Raw genomic sequence first — 23,910 nt, 5'->3', positions numbered from 1 at the left:
ATGTTATTAACTTCAAATAAAGCGTAACGAGCCATGGGAGAAAAAGCTCAATGGCGGAGGGTGTAATCATAATATCAAAAAAGTTCAGTAACGTTTTACTGAAGACATAGGTGACAAAACGTACGGACATTTTCTAAAAGAGATTTATTTATATGTAAGTTAATAATTTTGGTTTTATTCTATTTTTATATAAGTTTTAACTACATTTATTTATATTTAATTACATTATAAATAGTTCTTACCTTAGATTTTTTAAAAATTTACCAAAATGGATTTTTACCCCATGAGCATTAAATATTTATAAGTTTTTTGTCGCATAATTTTATTGCAATTCACATTGGCAGTTAAAAGTTTTGCTTTGTGTTATCTCAACTAAAAAAGTTTGGCTCGCTAGTTAACTCACAAAACATATTGGAGATTGAAATAATAAATAAACTTAATCGCTAGAGTCGAAAAGCATTTTTAGCTAAAACTTGTACTTTTTTTATAAAAACTAGGAAAGTTGCGCTAAGATGTTTTTATTTTTATTTTTTTTTGATATTATTGGTATTTCTGGACCTTTTTAATTGTTCTAAAACAAATTACAAATAATTGCCACGTATAATCCAATTACAAGTTTCGCAAAATCGCAACAATTGATTCATTTATTGTGGGGGTTTTCAGTAAAATTTCAACCTCGCCATTGATCTTTTTTGGCACCTATTCTCCAGTAATTCTCAGCCTCATTTCTCTAATAAAATTATCCTTTTAAAAAGTGTATAATGGGGTAAAGCTTTATTGATTTTCAGAACAAAAACGTTTGTACATACTGTATTCCTTTTTTTGAAAACATTACAATTCTTATATAAAAACAATATGTACGTACTCCATTCTTCGCTTTTTTTTCAACATAACGTAAGTTTATCAGAAGGTCAAGGCTGAGATTTTGGCAAAAACTGAAAACATTTGAGAATATGCTCGACCTGAATTCTTTACAGAAAAAAACAAATAGAGTCACCTGTTAACCCTATTCGGTCCGGGGGGGGGGCGGATTCCGCCACCCCTGACGGTTTTTTTTTAATAACTCCTGATTGCTTTCCTATATGGCTATGATACTTACTGAGTTTCAACATTTATCTATTAGACACCTGCATGCTAAATTTTTAGGTCCCATACCTTTCGGAGGCTTTAATATTGGCCATTACTCGAAACTACCTCTAAAATCTCTATGAAATCCTTATAATGGGAAAAATATAATAACTCCTGTTAGGATTATCCTTAAAACTTGAAACTTGCAACACAACTTTGTTTCATCAAGAAGAATCATTTTGAATAATTTTGACACGTGACTAATCCGATTTCCCGATTTTGTCGGATTTTACCCGAAAATCGGAAAAAACGGATATTCGGGCAATTTTTGGCAATTTTTTTTTCTGATCAATGTAAAAACCGGAAGATATGTCAAAAAAAATTTATTTAGCTTTCAGAAACTTCAAACAGAATGTAAAAATTCACTCTAGAACAAAAGTAATTATATTTTAAGCAGATAGTGGCATTTTTAACAATTTTCAAGCTTTTGATAACGTCACATGGAAATATGCTGACGCAAGCAAAAATTTATTGCCGCCATTTTGTTCCTTTTATAACGTACTATAAGTGTGCCAAGTTTGATTCAATTTGAACAATCCTATGAAAAGTTATTGAGGGGGGGGGGCGGAATCCGCCCCCCCCCCCCCCCCCCCCGGTCATAGTATGTTCGAAAAACCCCGGACCGAATAGGGTTAAACAAATATTTTAAAGAGTTCCATCTCTTTAGAAATGTAATTTTGTTTAATATGTTTTATTTCGCGCATAATGAAGTAGTCAAATATCCAAAGTTTTTGCTTTTTTAAAAAAATAAACGAACAACCGAATAAATAAAAGAATCCCTCTTGAGGATAAAAAAAAACTGACCACTATTTAAAGCTTACCTCCTGCGAAAACTGCGAAAAAAAAGACGGATTCATATGAAAGACCTTGGAAAGTTGGCTACGGATATTTTATTTTTTTAAAATATTTCGATCGGTCTTAACATTTTTGACTCAAAAGTTTTGATAATTATATTAATTAATGTATGACATCATCGATTAGAAAAAATGAGTTCTATCAAGGTATGAGGTGGTGCCAATATGTTTTTACCTATCCAGCTATAGGTATTCTGAAATAATAATTTACATGAATATTAATTCTTAGTTACCCTATTTATCATTCATACCAGCAATTCTTCCTAAGCATCTAATCGATGATGTCATATATATATATATATTTCCGCATAATTAATTAATTTTCAAGATTTATATCTCGAAGAAAAATAGCTTTTATAGCTTAGTTAATATAAAAACAACTTTTTTTTCACGGGAGGTAAGCTTTAATAATAGTATTCCGTCTGTCTGTTTGTGCCCGAGAAAAAAATTCGTGTTACGGAAACACGAAATGCGATATATAAAGGACGAGTGAGTGAACCCGTGGATTTCTACACGGGTTACCGACTAGACATAATTAAGTAACTCGGTTCCCAGAGCAATTTTTTTTGTCGCAGCTTCTTGTGTACCGGTGTAGCAGATTATCTTAACTTCCTGTGTCAAAATAGAGAATAATAACTCCCCTAGAGTAGAAATAACCTAGTAAATAATGACTTCCCCAGTTAATAAACACTCCCCTTTTTTAAAGAGAAGTTCAAAGGCAGAGCCACTTAGTGATATTAAAGTATATTTGAAACCAAAAAAATATCCAGATGGAAAATACAGCAAGCTTTGTCACTCCCCGCTGATTAACTTCGAAAATTGTTAAATTCTACTAGATCCTTTAAGTCACTTAAACCTTTTTTTTTCAATTCAGGTTGCAAGAGGGTCATTAATGTACCCCGTCCAACCCATGCTAGCATGGAAAACAGACGTTAAGCCGAGAATGATGATGATGATGAATTCAAAGCACAAATTTACGTCAAAAAATGCAGAAAGAGTTTGCTAACAAATGTTTTAGTTAAGGCAATAAATTCGGGGAAAGATCTTGGTCGGGTCATAAAGTCGGGTAAAATTTTGGTCATATAAATTTTAGTAACTGAGCTGACTTTCTATCGTTCTATCTAAAAAGAAATATAAGGGAGTCAAAATAAACTGGGTGAGTTATTAATTCCTAGGAAATGTTGACTCTATGGGGTAACAATTCACTAGTTTATTATGACTGGGGAGTTATTATTAACTAGTTTAACTTAACTAGGGGGTCATTATAAACTAGTTTATTATGACTGGGGAGTCATTATTTAAGGTAGTTAAGAATTTCGGTGACACCGATATTGCTGAGCATAATAACTGAAGAAAAAATTTGTAGTATGATTATGTCAGACGAAATGAGTTACGCATATCAAAGATTGAAATGGTTGAGCTCGTGACCATTAAAATTTTTATTGATGCAGTTTATTTATTATAATTCATTAACCAGGAGGAGTCATTTAAATCGAAAGTTTTATTTAAAATTCCAAACTTATCACAGATCACAAATACTTTTTGAATTAATTCTGATAAAATTGTAGGAAGAAACATATTTTCTGAAGTGGTAAATTTTAAGCCTATCGCCTTGCACTATTCGTTATGTTGACTAATTAGTTACCGTAATTTTCTACGACAAAGATGATGTAATATTATATGACAACAAAAGCAAAGGATCACGACCTAGTGACATGCTTAATCAACTTGTCAGATAATCATTAATGCACGCGTTTTATAAGAACAACTTTATAAGAACATGAGTCTCAAATTTTGCTGAAAAATAGACCTAAAATCTTTTTTTTTTTTCATAGCTAAAAACAACCGAGCATTTTGACAGAAAATAATAACAATCTAGGAAGTATAGTTGTTTTTTTCTCTAACTCTATTTTTTAAGAATAATAGAGTACCATATTAATAACAAATAAACCTATTTTTTATATAAAAACACAAAAACTTCAACGACATTTTAGGAAAAAATTCTGAACTTGTGTTCTTACCATAAACAAAATAAAAAAAAGCCTCAAAAATAAAAACAACCAGCCCCTGGTCAGATTATATAGGTTCTTACAAAAAAAAACAGATTTTTACAAATAAGCTATTTTCAAACCCATGTTTACATAGATCACTTGATAAAAACGTTCCTGTCTCAGAAAGAAGTTTAATCATGTAGGTCTAATGAACTCAAATATCAAATTACTACTAATCTTCTTTTTTGTCCAGCCCTCTAAAACAGCTCCCTTTGAAAAAAACCTTTGACACAAATTAGAAATTCCCAAAAGCTAAAATGTGTTTTATCACAGTTTTGCTTTTATTTGAAAAGTGTCTTCATTTGATGGGGTATTTCCTGTTCTCATTAAACACTGCGTCAGCAAGATAAACAATAGCGTCTTGATAATCTACTTCATCGCTGGCTTGTTTGCATTTACGTCATCATCTGTTAGAAGGCACTGAAGCAAATATAGACAAATTAGTCGTTAGCCCGTGGAAAAATCCACGGGTTCGCCGTCCTTTTTATAACGCAATGCGTGCGTCTCGCTACCTGCGCAGCTAAGCTACCATTTTGCGTGACAGACAGACGGACGGACGGACAGACGTATACGGGTATTATTATAGAGATAGAATACGAATTGGATACTAACTTCTGCATGTATTCTAGAGCACAGTTCCTTTTAAATAATATCTATTGTCATAACTTTTTAATCGAATGCGTGCTAGGGAGGGGAGGAAGGGAGGCTGATTCCCCCATGTTAAACTTTTTTCCTAACTTTTTATGGGCTTCGAAACCTTTTATTTAGCTTTAATTTTCCTAAAAACTAATCGCGCCTTATAGCATTGGGGAGCGCCTAAATAACCAAGCATGAATAGGGTTAACCCTAATGCTAAAAAAGCTCTCTCCCAATTATTTTTGAATATAACTTTTGAAGTATATACTATATAGGGGTTAAAAGTCGAATCCGTCATTTTTCTTTACATACATGGAATATACTCTATACTCATACCATTGGAACCTCAAAAATATCCGACATAAAGAGGTTTACTTTACACTAAGGATTTTCTCACATTGGCTTGTACGTTATTTCTTTGTTCTATTCCTTTCAAATCAAGGAAGGATATGTAATTTGATGAATGTGAACTTGTATTATTCATACGCTCTACTGTTATACAAACAAAGAAAATATCAACTAACAAATACATTGTGTTTTATAATCTGCTCGTAAAAAACTCGGATTGAAGTTTGTTTTCTTTTTGATATTTGGAGATTTCCACTTTTTTCGTAACTCATGACAGCATGTCTCGACTTTCCTTTAACAAGTGGTTGTTTTTTTTCATGTGTCCGCTTTACACAGCGCTTTTTCAAGGGAGAATGTCATTTGGTGCGAAAAAATGTGTCCGTCTTATAAAGTGTCCGCCTTATAACTGTCCGCCTTATAGAGATTTTCTTGTGAGAGTTTGACCTGAAATCAGTCCGTTCCAAGCAATAGTGTCCGTTATATAGAGGTGTCCTCTTCAGACCATGTCCGCTTCAGACCATGTCCGCTTCAGACCATGTCCGCTTTAGAGAGATTCCACTGTATTGCATTTCTGCATATTAACTATTTTCAAATCAGAATTCCTTCGGAAATAACAACAAAAAACAGTAAAATTCAGGGTTTTAAAAAGTTTTTAGATGCCTTTAAAATGTCTTTCCGCGATCAATTTGTTTCTTAATAGTTTGTATAATTTTTTGTACTGTATAGCAAACATTTTTTCGCGAACGTTCAAAAATTAATACGAATAAGGTACTTGAAGGCTACGTTGTAGCTATGTACCCGACAACCACCTGGAAACAAAACACCAAACAACGAAAGTGTAATCTAGCCTGTGTTGGCCAGTAACACTGCAATATCTTTTCAACAAGTAAGCTGTCTTTATGACACTAAGTACTACTTAACAAAAACCACAAAATAACATTTACAAGCCAAAACATTTATAAAGATAATATATTTTAACTATGCCTCTTGCATGCTTTACTTATCAAGTAGATTGTTTGACTTATCAAGTAAAGTTTACTTATCAAATTTCATTAAAGTACATTTAAAACCGCTTTTGTGATAACAACATCCATTTTATCTTTTTTACGTTATTATAATATTTTCAAAAGTATATTTTTTCTTTTGTTAATTATTCACTTAATTGTCTAAAGAAACTATTTAACGGATTAAAAAGTGTGTCTAGGTCCTCTAGGTTTCCAAGCAAAAAATTCTACATGTCAATTTTAGTTGAAACCAATTTCCCACGTGTTTTATTTTGTTCAATCAAACGGTTTCATCTTCGCCAAAGCAAAGAAGGTTTGATTTCAAGAAATATGATCCCGTACTTTTCTATTAAAAATATCACAGTCAGTTCCAGACCCAATATTTCACAGGCCAACGCTAGTACAATTTCTTCGGAATCTGACGGACAAAAAACTGGTAAAACAATTATTTCTGAAAGTTTAACCTTGTATTTTGTTACTATTGGTGTTAAAATAGAAATTATTATTTATTATAAACAAACATGATATCCGGCATTACTATGCCTACCCGTAGGGTAAAAAAGTTGATTTCCTGACCTAATGTCTACTCCGCTGGTGTCAGTGACATTAGCTACAATCCTTCAGAAAAATTGTGGCTCCCCGTTCTCAGTGTCCATGCTGAAATTGCAAGTTGGGACTGGGCGTTGTGGTGATTATGAGGGAACAAAGAGTTTTATCTGTAGAATATGGATGTCTTTGCAGATTTACTAAAATTTTTGGTCCTTTGTTTTTGGCTAAAATTACCAGACATATTTTATGGAAAATTGTAACTGGCTGGCGAGATTGTGATGTACAGTTCTGATCAGAGCAAAATTATCTTACTTATTGTGTATAGTATGTGTAGTTCGAAAATCTGAGCCTGTCACAAACTATTTTTATGCAAGCTATGTATAGTTTTATGGTAGCTACGAAGCTAGTTTTATGCCGTCTAAGTAGCTTCTTTTATGCTAACTAGATATAACTAGATAGCACATTTAATGCTAGCCAGCTGTAGGTGAGCCTTCGAAATTTGCATCAGCGAGGTAGAGGCTTAGAAAGGTTTCATTATAGGTAGAAAATAGTGATATACTAGCTTCATAATGTGGCTAGGATATTCAAAAAATACCTTTTTTTCTTGGAGAAGTTCCTTCCATCTTTAAAAAACAACAGAAACACTAAATCGCTAAAAACACCACGTTAATTTGCTTAATCAGAAATTTAGGGAAAAATGAATCTTAAATCACTGGAAAAATGAGTCAAATTATACGGTGATCCAATAGAAATTATATACACCTTCCACCGTACGTGTATTTGACTATTAAAATGATTAAATGTGCTTCGTTTTTAAAACTAAAAACATTTTTTTTTAAAAGCAGATAAAATACACTCCAAGCTTCACTAACATGCTTATCTAGAACTTTTGTTAACTACAACAATTTCTTTTTTATTTCTTAAGGACAAAACAAGTGTAAGTTTTTAAGTACAAGTCAGTTGGAATTCTGTTGAAAGTATATGCACATTTTATATAAATGATCGAGTTAAAGGGGTGGAGACTTTAATAACAGGCCAGGATAAAAATTTTTAAAAAAGTGCAATTAAGACCTGGACAATTTAACAAACAGCATTTTTTGCTCGAAAAGAATAACATTAAAGTGTAAAAATAGCAAGTTTAAAACTGAAAACGTGCCAACTTTAAATAATATGCTTCTCAGGGCATACAGTATTCAGTTTTTGCCTTATTCGCGTGCTTACAGGCTAACATTAAAGTTTTGCACTTTTGAGTAAATTTCGACTTTTTATTGATGATTATTCTCATTATAATTTTGTGCTTTTAAAAAAATAGTGTACATTTGATGAGAAACTACTACAGATTCAGAATTAATATCAAGTCTGATGAGTAATGTTGTGAAAAAGCATAGCAATTAACATTTCTTTTTTCATGTCCAGGTAACATAGCAACAAACTACTAAGAACATAGTTCAGAATGTCTATGGTAGCTACCGACATTAAAGATCTATTTAAGATCAAAATAAAACCACGCCATGATAGTTATTCCGATCAATATAATCGTATTTTCATGGTGAAAATTCTACTGGCTTGCACTATTGTGCTTGGTATCAGTTGGTATAGCGATAAATTTAATTGTGTTGTGCCAGGTAAATATTATTAATTGATTTGTTTGTTCGTTCGTTTGTTCGTTCGTTCCAGGTAAGTATATCTTTTCTTTCTTATTTCATTCGTTTACATGTAATTTTCTTCTTTATTTCTCCATAGATGAGCAAAAGGCAGCAGAAGACTTTGACAAGTTTGTCTCTAATGCATGCTGGGTACAAGGAATGTTCGTTTATAGAGAACTGATGGACAAGCTTGGTAAAGTTGCATATTATGGAGTTCCTAAAGACTTGGTTGACAATGGTTTGATGCCGGGAGGTCATTTATGCAACGCTGACAAAGAGCAAAAGGGACCGTTTAAAAACAATCCCAATTACGTGTGCAAAGAAATGACCAAAACGTTTTTCATACAGGTTCGTTATTTCATTAGCCTTATTTTTGTTAGAAAAGAACCCACACGGCGTTGCTTTGATTCTAAAACTTTTTGACTTTTATCTTCTCTTAATTCACGCCGAAATAGCACCCCCCCCCCCAAAAAAAAAAAAAAAAAACGAAAAAAAACGAAAAAAAACGAAATAATTGTCACGCCAATGATTTTCTTTTCTCTAATTCTATTAATAAAAATATTGAAATTAATGCACCTAAAAAACAAAACTGCACTCATTTGTATATAGGACGCATCTGCAGCCATTTTTATATTGCGAATGTCAAAAAAAAATTTAATTAAGTCTTTTTCCTTAATTTTTATCTCCCTCTTCATCTCGGCTCCTTGAGGTCCTGCGGCTCTTTATATTAATTTTGAATTAAAAGCCATCTTTTTTGGAGGTGATCTTATACTTAACTGTCCTTAACAATAAACTATTTCAAATCTTTCACAAGAACCACTCAAATTATATTAAAGAGGATAGATTTACTACATATTAGCAGGATAGCACTGTTAGGGCTTCTTTGATTTAATGTATTTAATCTTTTGTATGTTTTTAAATCTGACATTTAAAGCGTGGAATGGACTCTACGTTAACGTTGTACATTTGATAAGTTAGAGATAGACACTATGGCTGTTAAGGCTGCTAAGCTTTCAAGATGTTTATTAATGTATATTCATTTTTTTATCTAGTACCAGTACATGCCGTTCTATGTGTGTGCATTGGCATTGTTGTATTACCTGCCATACATGATTTCAAAGACGGTCAATCATGATCTAATCAACTTGCGTGAAGCTATTAAGAAGAATGAAACAGATATTGATGGTATTGTCAAGTATTACTTTAAAGATCGCAAGCAACGAGGAAAATGCAGTAAGATGCTGACAGCTAAACAGATTGCAAATATAGGTGTTAAAGTTGCCTACATCATTGTCAATTTCCTTGCCTTTTTTGGAACAAACTCAGTTCTAGAAGGTGAATTTTATGGTTACGGTCGCAAATGGGTGGATTGGGCTAGAAAGAACAACACTATGGCTCATGATTACATGGGATATAGAGATTTTCCCAAGCCAAGTAAGACTATTCCACTTTATTACTAACTATATTTTTTATATTTCATACCCGTGCACTTCAGAACTCTTATTTAGCGAAGTTCATTTTTTATCCAGGTAATGAACTGCTTCCACCGTTCGGATTGTGTGAAGTTCACAGCTCAGCAGAACACCTTGTTGAAACTCACAATAACGTACATGTAGTTTTGTGTGAAATGTCTCAACATATCTTGTATCAATACGTGTTTATGTTATTGTGGTTCGCTATGATCATTGGAATTGTCGCTTCCCTTGTTGGTCTTCTCATTCTTTTGTTCAATTATGTCATAGGACTGGTCGGAATCAGGTTAGTGATTGAGTGTTTTGTTTGTTATATTGCTATATTTTTATTTTATGTACATTTGATATTTTTCAGATTTCTTTCGCATTTCATTTCCATAAAATATATTCTAAACCATTGCCATTCAATGTGTTAACCATATGCAACAACCTCATTTTTTTAGACGATTGGGTTCGAACAACTCAGCCAAAAGAATATTTGATGTTTTAACCTACAGAGAAGTGGAATATCTTGAATTCATGCGCAAGAAGAACCAGCTGGTGTACGGAGACGTTCTGGAAAAATTAAGGGAGAAGATTCTTGGTTCACCTGCACACAGCATCGATTCAAGTTTCGATAACCCAAAATCTGAGCCTCCTCGCTATCCAATGAAAAGAAAGCCATCCAACGGAACATTCGCACTTTAAAAACTTTGTGATGAAGTAACTTGATATGTCGGACTTGTTTTATAAAGACCGGTAACAATTTCTACAGGGTATTTTTGTACGAGAAAGAAAAATTGTAAATAGGATTTCTAAAGTTGCATCAGTATTCTAATAATAAGTTTTGACAAATAGCATAGTTAATTTTTGACGTATTTGTAACCAATCTGTGAGTTTCCAAATGCAACTTTGACAGTCGAAACAAGTTGGTAGGAAAAAGACAGAGGTATGGAAAAAAAGTTCTCAACCTCTAAATTTATTTTTCAGTTTTATGATCCTGGAGCCTGTTGACAAGGCGATTGTTTTGTATAAGTCTTCCTTGTAGTAGTTTCGATTTTATAGTCATGATAGGTATAAGACTCCTTTTGTTTTTTTGTATTTCGCAATGTTCCTATAGCAACAATGTTTTTGTAAACCATGCGTTGTATTTCTTATGATGTTATTTTTAAGAAGAGCATGTGAAAGTCCCTTCACAACCATTTTTTATTGACAACATGTTTTTTCAGCCATAATGGCACTTGCCAATGGAATGGCGCAATTTAGAAGGGTTATCCAGGTGTGCAAAAAAAGGGTAAATAAAAAAGGTGAAAGGTAAGTGAGGAGACGTTCACGTGATTATTTATCGAATCTGAGAAGGTACGCTACGTCTCCACTTTCTTTTGGAAGACGTCTTCTGTTGATAAAGATGATCATGAAAGAGATGAAAGAGATATAATAACTCTCTCCCGCATTTTATACTGTTTTAACTGCCTTCTCCCGTCGATCGTTTTCAAAACATTAAAACAGATATACGTCCGAAGGAAAATAAAACAAATGATAAAATAAAACAAACAAATCTCACAGATGTTCTATTAAGATAAATAAAAATATTTAGAAAAACTAAAAGAATAATTCAATAATTTTTAACTCAGTCTCGTTTCCATCGTCATCAACATCGTGATCACAAACAGAATAACAGAAAAAATAACAGTGTTGAATATTGCTGAAGAAGTGATCGACAACGAGGTCAAAATAGCGAACATTTTATGCTTGGTGCTCGTTTAAAATTGTAAGCATATACAATTCAGCTTGGTTTCCATCTGGCGTTAATTCGCGTTAATCAGGTGTGCTAATTGGAGTTAATTTTTTTACGCCTAATGGAAACGTCGAAGACTAAATTTGCGCATCTGTTGTAACTCCAATTAGCGCGCGGGCTGAATATAAAAAAATATATTATACTAGTCGTTAGCCCGTGGAAAATCCACGGGTTCGCCCGTCCTTTTTATATCGCCTTGCGTGCTTCTCGCTATTGTGCAGCTAAGCCACCATTTTCAGTGACAGACAGACGTACACGGGCATTATAATATAGACTAGTCGATAAGGCCCGTGGAAAAATCCACTTAGGCAGAAGGACAATGGAAAAGTAGGTTGTTTTAGATTTTTTGCTGACGTCAGCAGTGCAATTACAAAAATATTTGGCGAAATTTAGTTTATTCGTTGCCTGTACTATGCAGATGTTAATACGCTGACCAAGAAAATGTATATGATCATATCTTTTTGATAAGCAGTTAATGAGACATAAGGGTTTTAACATTTTGCTGATGTCAGCAATGGCCAGTCAAACCCCCCAAATTTTTTTTTTAGAAATTTGTATACCTGCTGCCTTCATTGTATAGGTCTTGAAACGCTTATCAAGAAAATGTATAATAGGATCGCGTATTTTTGACAAACGGTTGCAGAGATATTAGGATTTGAAGGTTTTTCGATGACGTCATCAACCTGTCCATTCCGAAACGGATTCGGGGACCCAGGTTTGGGAAAATTACCCAAATTGGTCCTAGTTGGTCCCTAGTTACCCACGCGGTGAAAAATCATTGACGTCACCACCTCGTTTCCAAGTTATTTGGCCTCAAAGTTTTAGGTGCACTGTAATGGCTTTATTAATTTAATATAAGATATTGACGTTAAAGTAGTGTTATTTTCGTCGCGTCGTAACGTCAGAAAATTTAACATATTAGACATGCATTTTTCGGCAACATCAAAAGAAAATGAAGACATCCACTTTGCCTGTCACAGACACACAGACAGACACACCTAGCGTATTATTATAGAGATAACTAGTCGATAAAGCCCGTGGAAGAATCCACTGAAGCAGGATAAAATTGAAAAATAAGCGTCATATGAATTTTGAGGACGTCAGCAACCCATCTGCAAAAAAAATTAGAACCTTGTTTTTACGTTGCCTTTATTGTGTAGACCTTAAAGCGCTGATCAAGAAAATGTATGTAATCACGTGCTTTTGATGAATGGTTAATGAGATTTACGGGTTTAAAAATTTTGCTGATGTCAGCAAAGTCCCTAATAAAGGTACAGAAAATTATTTTTCCGAAATTTGTATACCCGTTGCCTTCATGTTATAGCTCTTGAAATGCTGATCAAGAAAATATATAGGATTATGTACTTTTGTCCAACGGTTACGGAAATATTGTGGTTTAAAGGTTTTTTAATGACGTCATAAACCCGTTCATTCCGAAACAGATTTTGGGATCCAGGTTTGGAAAATTACCCAAATTGGTCCCAGGTGGTCCCTAGTTACCCACGCGGTGAAAAAACATTGACGTCGCCAACTCGTTTCCAAGTTATTTGGCCTCAAAGTTTTAAGTGGACTGTAATGGCTTCACTAATCTTAATTAACTTTCCTTTGACGTCAATACTATTTAAACGTTAAAGTTTGGTACATTACAGAACAATTTTATAGGCAATGTTTTATAGAATTTGTTAAAGAAAATTGTAAAGAATATAATCCACTTTGCAAAAGTCACAGACAGAACTGGCGTATTATTATATAGACTAGTCAATAAGGCCCGTGGAAAAATCCACTTAGGCAGGATAACAGAGAAAAACAACCGTTATTTAAATTTTGCTGACGTCAGCAGAGACCTGTCAGAACACCAAAACATTTTTTTCAGAAATTTGTATGCCTGTTGCCTTCATCGTATAGATCTTGAAACGCTGATCAAGAAAATGTATAGGATCGTGTACTTTTGACAAACAGGTGCAGAGATATTAGGGTTTAAAGGTTTTTTGATGACGTCATTAACCTGTCCATTCCGAAACGGATTCCTTGACCTAGGTTTGGGAAACCTACCCAAATTGGTCCCAGGTATTCCCTAGTTACCCACACAGGAGATGACGTCAGTTATTTCCACCCGTTTCCAAGTTATTAAGCCTTAAATTTAAAAGTGCAATGCAATGGCTTCACTAATCTTAATATACTTTCCTTTGACGTCAATATTGCTTTAACGTCAAAAATTGCTAATTTACAGAACAAATTTATAGGCGATGTTTTATAGATTTTATCAAAGAAATTTTATCCACTTTGCAAAAGTGACAGACAGACACACGGAACTGGCGTATTATTAAATAGACTAGTCGATAAGGCCCGTGGAGAAATCCACTTAGGCAGAAGGACAATGGAAAAATAGGTTCTTTTAGAAGTTTTTCTGACGTCAGCAGTGTATATACAAAAAAATGTTCTTAAAATCTTACACAAAATGTCAAATATCAAATCACATTAAATCCTCCACACAAATCTTACACAAAATAAAAAAGAACAGCTTGCAAGGTGTAAAATCTAGTTGATAAAAAGTTACAACAACGACACTCACAACATCGACACTCACAACACTAAACTCACAAAACCGACAGTAAGAAGACCGACAGTTACAACACCAACAGTCACACCACGGATAATAACAATTTCAAAAATAAGGCATCTCAAATATTTACATCTTATAAGTGATTATGTTGAAAACCCTCAGTATTTTATTCTGAAGTGTCAAAAAGGAGGCCTCCAAGAGTTAGCAAAAATAAGTTTTTTACACATTTTAAATATTGTTTTTCCCTTACGCTTATACAAAAATATGAAAAAGCCGTAGTTTGGAAAACATAAAATTTAGAAATCTAGAAAAGTCAGTCATTTTAGTTGCATTACCATCCTCTCCCACAAAAATTTACACAAAATGTAAAAATCAACCAGTTAAGAACACAAAAATTTTCTCTTGTAGTTCCGCACTGCCCTTTACCAACAATTTTAAACATAAATGTCAAAAAATCAATGAGCAAAGAATAAACTTGAATCAACAAAGATTATGTGTAGAGCTTGAAACACTAATCAAAATAATGTTAGAATCAAGTACAACACTAACAATAATAATAAAGTCAGAAATAACACATCTCAAATATTTACTTCGTTGAAAACCTTTAATATTTCAATCAGAAGTGTCAAAAAACATCAAATTTATATCTGGAAAACATTTATTCAATTACATACTATCCTGTTTCCCAAAAATATACACAAATTGTAAAAATTAACAGGTTAAGAACACAAAAAAATTTTCCTTTGTATGATGATCTGTAGTTACCTTTACCAACCATTTTAAACGTGAATGTCAAAAATAAATAAGGAGTAAATTTGAATCAACAAAGATATTACTTTTGGAAAACAGAGTGTATATACGGTCCGTCCTCACACAAGTTAACACAAAATGTAAAACAGATCGGTTTTTGAGGAGCACATCCAAATCAACAAAAATCAGTTCATTTAGCATGTTCTATATTGCTATTGCCCATAAATCTGCCACAAAAAGGTTATGAAACACATCAAATTATAGAAAAATCAGGCATTTCATAAAATATAAAAAACAAAAAAGTTTTTTCATCATCACCAAACACAGTTATATATTACCACAATTATAAAATTCTTAACAAAAACGTGAAACCATGGAATTTTCTTCCAGCAAAAATGACATCACATACAGTTTAGTTCTCCCCAACAAAAGTTTATAATACGAACTATGAAAAAGCTATTAGCTTACACAACAGCCTTTAGTGGAGGGCAATTCTACAAAATTTGTGCTTTCAGTATATTGCATGTGGTCTTTTTCCCACAAAAGTTTACAGAAAATTTTAAAAAACAGCAGTTTGCAACACAAACAAAAACACGAACAACCTTCCCGAACCGAACGACTCTCATAAATTAAAATAAAGTCAAAAACCCATGTAAATTTCCAATCAAATGTCTAGCTACACCCCCCTGTAAAAATAACCTGGCATTTTACATGTAGGCTGACGAAAGTTAAACAGGATGTCAGAAACAAAACAATAAAAAATAACTTAACACACACGCTTTAAATTCTGGAAAAAAAAATATTCCACTTGTCATACTGCACGTGGTCCCTTTGTAAAGTTTACAGGAAATGCGAAAAGAAATATAAAATACATCTGCAAAAGTTCAAGTCTTTAAAGATTTTGTAGGTAGGTAGCTAGCTAGCTTGTTACATCATAATTCGTGCTCATAAAAGAAAAGAAGTTTGGACACTAAGGTAGCTAGCTATAGATAATTAAAAAAGAGGAATAACAATATAAGTCATAGGTTAGAGCTAGCCCATGGAGGACAACATTAGCTAGCTAACAGTAGCTAAGACCCCCAGTTAAATATACTTAAACTGGGAACACTTAGCTAAAACTAAAGCTAGCTATTTATGCTTAGTAAAACACATATAAAGAGAAACAATAGTAATGTAAAAATAATACCATTACAGTGATCAGTAAGTTCAACAAACCAAAGTTTTCCGTTTGTTAGTCAGCTAACAGCTTTATGTAGCATTTTGAATTTTAGGACAAACACATTAGTTACGCACCAGGGGATACATTAATTATGCAACAAAAACATAAACAAATATGGTGGCTAGGTTTGTTTTTAAAAAAGCGCTAAAATATGAAACTTCAAGAATTTGAGGCTTTTCTTGGAAAATGCGAGTCTGCTTGCTCCAGTGACATAAAAACTAAACGTCTAAAAACATCAAAGTTCTTACTATTTGTGATTTCAAATCCACTTCAACCTCTAGCTTCTATTTTCTTCTTCTAACTTTACTACTTTACTTCTAGCTCTAGCTACCACTTCTCACTTCATTTCTTGGACTTTTTTTTCTCTGAATTACTTTTTGCAATTTTTCAAGACGAAGGGGCTGTTTTCTTGTTGTTGCTTTTGTGTCGAGGGTTACCATATTTCGGGAGTTAGCCGTTAAAATTTTTTCAGCAAATCAAGTTGCTTCATTTAGATCACGTGATGTAAACAAAGTAAACCCGCTGGCAAAATGGATATAACTTTTTCGGAGACTTCAAAGGAAATTTCGGCTACATCAAAGAAAAATGAACACATCCACTTTGCCTGTCACAGACAGACGGACACACTCTCCGTATTATTATAAGAGACTAGTCGATAAGGCCCGTGGAAAAATCCACAGAAGGACAATGGAAAAGTAGGTTGTTTTAGATTTTTTGCTGACGTCAGCAGTGCAATTACAAAAATATTTGGCGAAATTTAGTTTATTCGTTGCCTGTACTATGCAGATGTTAATACGCTGACCAAGAAAATGTATATGATCATATCTTTTTGATAAGCAGTTAATGAGACATAAGGGTTTTAACATTTTGCTGATGTCAGCAATGGCCAGTCAAACCCCCCAAATTTTTTTTTTAGAAATTTGTATACCTGCTGCCTTCATTGTATAGGTCTTGAAACGCTTATCAAGAAAATGTATAGGATCGCGTATTTTTGACAAACGGTTGCAGAGATATTAGGATTTGAAGGTTTTTCGATGACGTCATCAACCCGTCCATTCCGAAACGGATTCGGGGACCCAGGTTTGGGAAAATTACCCAAATTGGTCCTAGTTGGTCCCTAGTAACCCACGCGGTGAAAAATCATTGACGTCACCACCTCGTTTCCAAGTTATTTGGCCTCAAAGTTTTAGGTGCACTGTAATGGCTTCATTAATTTAATATAGGATATTGACGTTAAAGTAGTGTTATTTTCGTCGCGTCGTAACGTCAGAGAATTTGACATATTAGACATGCATTTTTCGGCAACATCAAAAGAAAATGAAGACATCCACTTTGCCTGTCACAGACACACAGACAGACACACCTAGCGTATTATTATAGAGATGCATTCATTTTTATCACCAAATTTTTTTTTTCTTACTTATGGCAATAAATTAAAGTAATTCAATTAATTAAAAAAAGAAAGTAATTTTTGAAATTTATTTTAATCAATAATAAGATTTGCGATTAAACAACCCCCTGGTTTCTAAAAATCGCGGAAAGATCAAAGGAATATCGCTAACCCTTTTAAACAGACAGACAGACGGAATACGGCTATTATTAGAGAGATTTTGATCCGAATTAACGCGAACACACTTTTGTATAAAGCCTCACCTTCGCGTGTGCATACAGAGGAGCAACAGAGCAATCTATTGTTTTGCAAATGAAGTATTGCGCAATGGTGGTGTCGCAGTCTTGTCGAAGCGATGAAACTTGCACACGACAAAAGTAGGATTTGGTTCTACTTTTGTCGCATGGTATTAATTCGTTGAGTTTTCGACCAATCAAATTGCACCAAAAACGTAAACAAACATTGAGAAAATTTTTGTTCGCAAGGATGCAATTCTTATTTTCAAGATGGCCGACTCTTTGCAGCAGCACGTTGTTAATTTGCAGAAGTTTGTTGACTCTCGTGTTAATGGATTTATAAACAACAGAAACAGCTACAACTTGCAGAAGAAGCTCGAAATTTATGCAGCTAGAGTTGGAGAGGAAATGGAATTTCGTTCTACTGCTGAAGGGAACATGGAAGTGGAGAAAAAAATTGACGATAAACTTCTAATAAATGTGAGCAATTAAAGGTGTCTTGCGCGATAAAAGCACCGGAGCTTTAAAAGACAACAACAACAAGAAGGAAGCCTGGAAAATGATTGCACCAAAATCTAATGGTAAGAGTTTCCTGTTTTCTCATGATTTTTTCCAGCTTTCAGTTCATTCCTCTCCTGGTGCTTCAGAGAAAACAAAAAAAGCTTTTTTCTTGTTGGGAAAAGGTTGATTTTGTAAATGGAAATTAGCTACATTTATACTTTTTTTCTCATACTTTTCGAATTGGAACTTTCAAAGCGTTGGAAAAATCTACAAGACGGGATGATGAGATGTATTAAGAAAATTCATCAGCAAACAAGGTCTGGGACAGGATACAAAAGAACTCCAAGATGTCAACATTTCGATAGTTAGCTCTTCATCCGGGACAATGATGCAAATAGGGAAACAGATAGTAATTTAAGTCTTAATCTACATCAGAAAATTCAGATTTCCAGACAACAGAAGAAACCTTGATTAATAGTATAAATATTCCAAAAACTCCAACCAGTAGTGCCAGTAGCCACACACAAAAGTAACCGTTAACAACAATTCTGGTGGTAAATTAAAAGTTACAGCAAATGACAATTTCACAACCACTACAATTGACGATTTAATTTTAATTAGAAGACTAACTCTCTCCACCAAAAATAGGTGGTGGAACAACGAAAAAAAATCGATGATTTGATTGAAAAAGTGGCAACCTGCCTTCCTACGGCTAAAGAACCAGTAGATGACGATGCAAATACGTTGTTTGTTAAAAGTTTAGTTCCAAACCTTATAGGCATAGTCGCAAAGCCAACATTATGGTAAAAATAGAAATGCAGCAAATGCTAGCTGAATTTGGATGATTAGTTAGTTAAACAAACCATTTGCTTTCTCATAAAATTTTGTTGTTGTTTTTCTGGTTGTATTGTTTTGTATAATTGAACCTTCAAATAAGCATATACTTGAATGTTATATGACCTTACCTTATGTGATTCTTAATGTTGTTGTGTTTTTTTGTTGACATAGTACATGCTTTTCTTAATAAGCACTGTTTTCACTGCAAAAATGGACTTTCGTAAAAGTTAGCATATCAACCATGTAAAAAGTATCGTTTACAAAGGTAATAAACATGTACTATGCATGATTTAATATTTATTACTTTCTGATAAATTTTCAGTTAAAGCCCTATGGATCTTTCTACATTGCTAAACACAAGCAATGTTTTTATTCTTCGTTGAAATTTTTGAAGTTCATGAATTTTTAGTTGAGATTTTTTTTTACTTCCATAGTATATTTTCAATTGCGATATATTTAACTTTTTTAACTTTTAACTCTTGTAAAGAGCTTTTTTAAACAAATTTATTTTATAAAAGTCTAATGTAAAAAAACTTCCAAATAAATGGGTACTAATTCGGAAAATTTTTTTACAATTACAGTTTTGGATATTAATTATAATATAATAACTTTTTTCCTTTTACATTTCAAGAAGACAGGCAAAAAAACTAGTTTTGATTAAAACAGTTAGCAGTGCTTCGAGCCACAGATGATTGTCAACATACACTGCCCTTATATCAATGTTACAACATACGTATCTTGAATAAAGAAAAAAAACGACTATTTTTTGACAATTTTATGTACTCTTTCGACCGCTTCCTGATTACACACATTGCGTTATACAAATTCATCACGTATAAAAAATTGTGTCAAAAGAGCTCAAGAGGCATAGACTTAACTGACACTGCCCTTAAGAGAGATAAATTAGTTTTTGTAACCGTCCCAACTTTCTTTTTTCAAAATCTGGTGGGCAATAACAGCTGCGCCATACAGAGTTATTTCTCATCAAATAATTGTGCAACGCAATGACTACTTTCGTAACAAGGGTAGCAGTGTGTACATTCGCGAAAAAAAAAATCTTTAAAGATTCGGAATTGAGAGGTCGCTATTCTCTACAATTCTCCTTGCTCGTGACATCCGTTAGTTTGCAATTCTATCTTCCAGATACGTATTTTGTGCAGGGCATGGCGCATCTAATCAGGTTTCAAAAGAAAAGCATCATCTCCAATGAACGCGTAAAGATATTCTAAGTTTGAATGGTTCGATTATCGTGCTGGAGGGAGATTTAAACACCTTTGATTAATTGCAATCCCCAATTTACTGATATCTTAATACTGGAAAATCTTTAGGAAAGTTTTAGTAACTATAGGCCAATTCTGAAGATTCTCACATAAAAAGCAACATACATACAAATCCTACTCATAATCATATGTAAACATGACATTTTCATTAGTTTACAGTCTGTAACAGAGCATTCTTTAACATGCAATTCTTGTTTCGATCTGTATTGTTTTATGTGAAAATCATTTCTATGATTTACTTGAATATTCACAAGTTATTTTGATTGATTTTTTAACCAACTTTGTGGATTATACCAGATATATATCCATTGTTTACAGTTTTCTAATATATATTATAAGGATTCAGAACTAATCTTCTGTGTTCTTTAATTGATGATGATTTTCGTTGTCAGAAGAATATTCATCATAGGTACTATGGTGACATCAAAATATCTTATCCTAAAACAAAATTATATACGTTGTATTGCTCACCAAGATGAGAATAAGAAATATTATAAAACAAACTTGGACTATTCTTAGATTAGGTATTGCTTCATTCTTTTGTTTTTAGCAATTTTATTACAAATAAATGCAACATGTGAAAGTTAAAAAGATCTTCTCATGTTCTTAAATGTTTTAAAATGAGCAGTGGGATGTTGTATATAAAATGCACTGTTTAAAAGTTCCCACAAAGTGAAAGTTCTTAGAGACAATCACAATAAAAAAGTATATGCTAAACGTATAAATTTGGCGGTGGGACGAGGTGGAATCCTTTGAAGTTTAAGTATATCTCATACTGTATACATCGATTTCTTAGACAACAGAAAGTTTTTTGAACTTGTAATATGTACCTGCTTAACAGGGACACATGGCCGACATTCAAATATTACCTTTTCTGATTTTGATTTTTAGGGGAAGGAAAGGGGATCTGCAGATCTATTAACATTTAGCTTGGACTTTTGCGTTCATGAAAGAGCTGTCTCTTAGTTATCTTACAAGAATGTTTTCTCTCCCAAACAGCAACAAAGACACACAGTTGCATAAACGTCTACACGAAGCTTACACGAAGTCTGTGACCTTAAGACGTTAAACAAAAAAACTAACAAAATTCCAACTAATACACATACAGGTAGGTAGCTAATAATACACTCTATACCAAATTTAACATACACACCAAAACATCTTTTGACCGCCAAGACAGTGTTTACATAAATTGCCTCAGTTATCTCGTTTAGCATTGGGCTTTTATAAACAAACAATACATTTGATCGAGGTCAAGTTAAAACCTTTTGTTTTGATAAGAAAAAGATTTTAATCACATGTTTTGTAAGAACTATTCTTAAAAGTGGTTTACCACTTTTAAGAATACTTCTTGACACAAAAGTGCCTAAAATTCAGGAGCTGCTAAAACTAAAATATTTGCTTACTTTAAATGAATTTATTGTCTCTTGCAGAGGCAGATGAATGTTTGGTTTGAGACAACAACATGGCACACGTGGCTAAAATATTTGTTAGATTGCCGCCATATTTGTTTTTGTTTGCTAGACTCTCGGTGCCGTTTAACTAGAACGGCATTAGGACTAAAGATGGTAGAGTTAAAAGTGTAAAAGAAGAAACACGTGTTTGTTGATTTTATATAGAAGAAAAACCATTTTCGTATTTGTTTATTTTATTACCCCCAAGTGGCTGAAATGGCTGAAATGTTCACAGGTTATGGGCCCAGTCCACCAAGAAACCAGTGGCAGAACTTGATTTTTGATGGGGATGAACGAAAATTTGAGATATGGGAAACAAAGATTTTAGGTTACATGAGAGTCAAGGAACTTAAAGACACTTTAGTTGGAACTAGTAGTATCGAAATTGATCCAGATAAAAATGAACTTGCATTTGCTGAACTTATACAATTTTTAGATGAACGTTCTTTGTCAATGGTCATTCGTGAAGCAAAAGATGATGGAAGAAAGGCGTTCAAAATACTAAGAGAATTTTATTCAGGAAGTAGCAAACCGAGAATAATTACCCTATACAACCAACTTACAACATTGTTGAAAAGTGACAATGAATCAGTAACTGATTATATGATGAGGGCAGAAAAAGCTGCAGCCACATTGAAAACAGCTGGTGAGAATGTCAGTGATGCTTTGTTAATTGCAATGGTACTCAAGGGACTCCCCGATCAGTACAAAGCTTTTGTTGCTATTATAACACAATCCGAAACTGTAGACACATTTCACAAATTCAAGCAAGCTCTAAGAAATTTTGATGAAACTGAAACTGCCCGATCTACAAAACCAGAAGCTAATAAAAATGAAGCTATTATGAAAGCACGAAATGAATATTTATCTAAACAACTCATTTGTTACAGTTGTGGAGTTGCTGGACATAAAGCGAGTGAATGTCGGCGACAATGGTGTACCGTTTGTAGATCTTCATCGCACTCGAACCGTAACTGCCGAAAACAAAACCGTGACCAGGCCAAGTCGATGAGTGATAATAATCAGAGTCATTCTTTTGCATTCAAGATTAATGATGACTTCAGTATGAAAATTAATGGTAGTGAGACACTACTCGTGGACTGTGGAGCAACAACCCATATAGTGAATTCTGAAGAAAATATGATTGAAATTGATAACAACTTCAAACCAGCTGAACATTTTATAGAATTGGCAGATGGGAGCAAATCAAACAATGTTGCATTGAAAAGAAGAAAGTATGTCACATACTTACGTACAGAAAGTGGAGAACTAGTTAAAGTTAACCTTGAAAACGCACTGTATGTACCAACTTACCCTCAAAATATTTTTTCTGTTCAAGCCGCAACCCGTAAAGGTGCTGTTGTCAACTTCTCCAATGATCATGCTAATCTCATTGCCCCAGATGGAACAATCTTTCCAATCGAACAACGCCAACGACTATACTATCTGTACAAAAATAATGTGAGCCAAAAACGCATAGAAGATTTGAGAACATGGCACAGAATATTAGGACACTGTAATATTGATGATGTGATAAAATTAGAATCTGTAGTTCAAGGAATGCACATCAGTGAACGAGAAAAATTTGACTGTGAGGTATGTACACTAGCAAAGCAGACCAACACTCGTAATCGTCAGCCAGACATCCGTGCCACGACTCCTTTCGAACTTGTACACACCGACCTAGCCGGACCAATAGAACCAGCGTCACTGAATGGCTTCAGATATGCTCTTGTTTTCAATGATGATTTCACAGGATGTATGTTTACTTATTTTTTAAAACAGAAATCTGATGCGTCCCGTGCATTAGAAAAATTTTTAGCAGACATAGCGCCCTACGGCAAAGTGAAAACCTTTAATTTTGACGAAGAAATTTTTCCATTTGGTGATGTAAAACGAATGCGATCGGATGGGGGTGGGGAATACATATCACAGGACTTTAAAACTATCCTGACAAAACACTGTATCAAACACGAAATCTCTGCTCCACATTCTCCTCATCAAAATGGCACTGCAGAGCGCAGCTGGCGCACCCTTTTTGAAATGGGAAGAGCATTGTTACTTGAAGCTAGCTTACCTAAACATTTATGGACATATGCTGTTATGGCTGCTACACATATTCGAAATCGTTGTTTTGTAGACCGCATCAGAGAAACACCATATGGTCTTATCACAGGACTAAAACCTGACATCTCAAGATTACATGTTTTTGGTA

At 33.7% G+C, this 23,910-nt stretch overlaps 1 protein-coding gene across 1 annotated transcript; it reads left to right on the top strand.

The window, feature by feature from the left end:
• On the top strand, window positions 1–10,859 carry LOC130648155 (innexin inx3-like). Its single transcript, XM_057454192.1, has 6 exons — window positions 1–154; window positions 7,987–8,195; window positions 8,314–8,564; window positions 9,269–9,650; window positions 9,746–9,974; window positions 10,132–10,859. The coding sequence occupies exons 2-6, from the start codon at window positions 8,024–8,026 to the stop codon at window positions 10,373–10,375; spliced, it is 1,278 nt and encodes a 425-aa protein (XP_057310175.1). The 5' UTR covers window positions 1–154; window positions 7,987–8,023; the 3' UTR covers window positions 10,376–10,859.
• Window positions 10,860–23,910: the final 13,051 nt, after the last annotated feature.

The sequence above is a fragment of the Hydractinia symbiolongicarpus genome, chromosome 6, assembly GCF_029227915.1.
Source record: "Hydractinia symbiolongicarpus strain clone_291-10 chromosome 6, HSymV2.1, whole genome shotgun sequence".
Classification (NCBI taxonomy): domain Eukaryota; kingdom Metazoa; phylum Cnidaria; class Hydrozoa; order Anthoathecata; family Hydractiniidae; genus Hydractinia; species Hydractinia symbiolongicarpus.
Note: the sequence above shows the minus strand (reverse complement) of the source record. Positions and strands in the feature narration are given on the sequence as shown.

Excerpts from the sequence above, each read along its gene's own strand:
- LOC130648155 (XM_057454192.1), top strand. The coding sequence starts at position 8,024 with ATGTCTATGGTAGCTACCGACATTAAAGATCTATTTAAGATCAAAATA. Across the intron at positions 9,651-9,745 it reads TAGAGATTTTCCCAAGCCAA|GTAATGAACTGCTTCCACCG; the intron begins GTAAGACTATTC and ends TTTTTTATCCAG. Across the intron at positions 9,975-10,131 it reads ATAGGACTGGTCGGAATCAG|ACGATTGGGTTCGAACAACT; the intron begins GTTAGTGATTGA and ends TCATTTTTTTAG.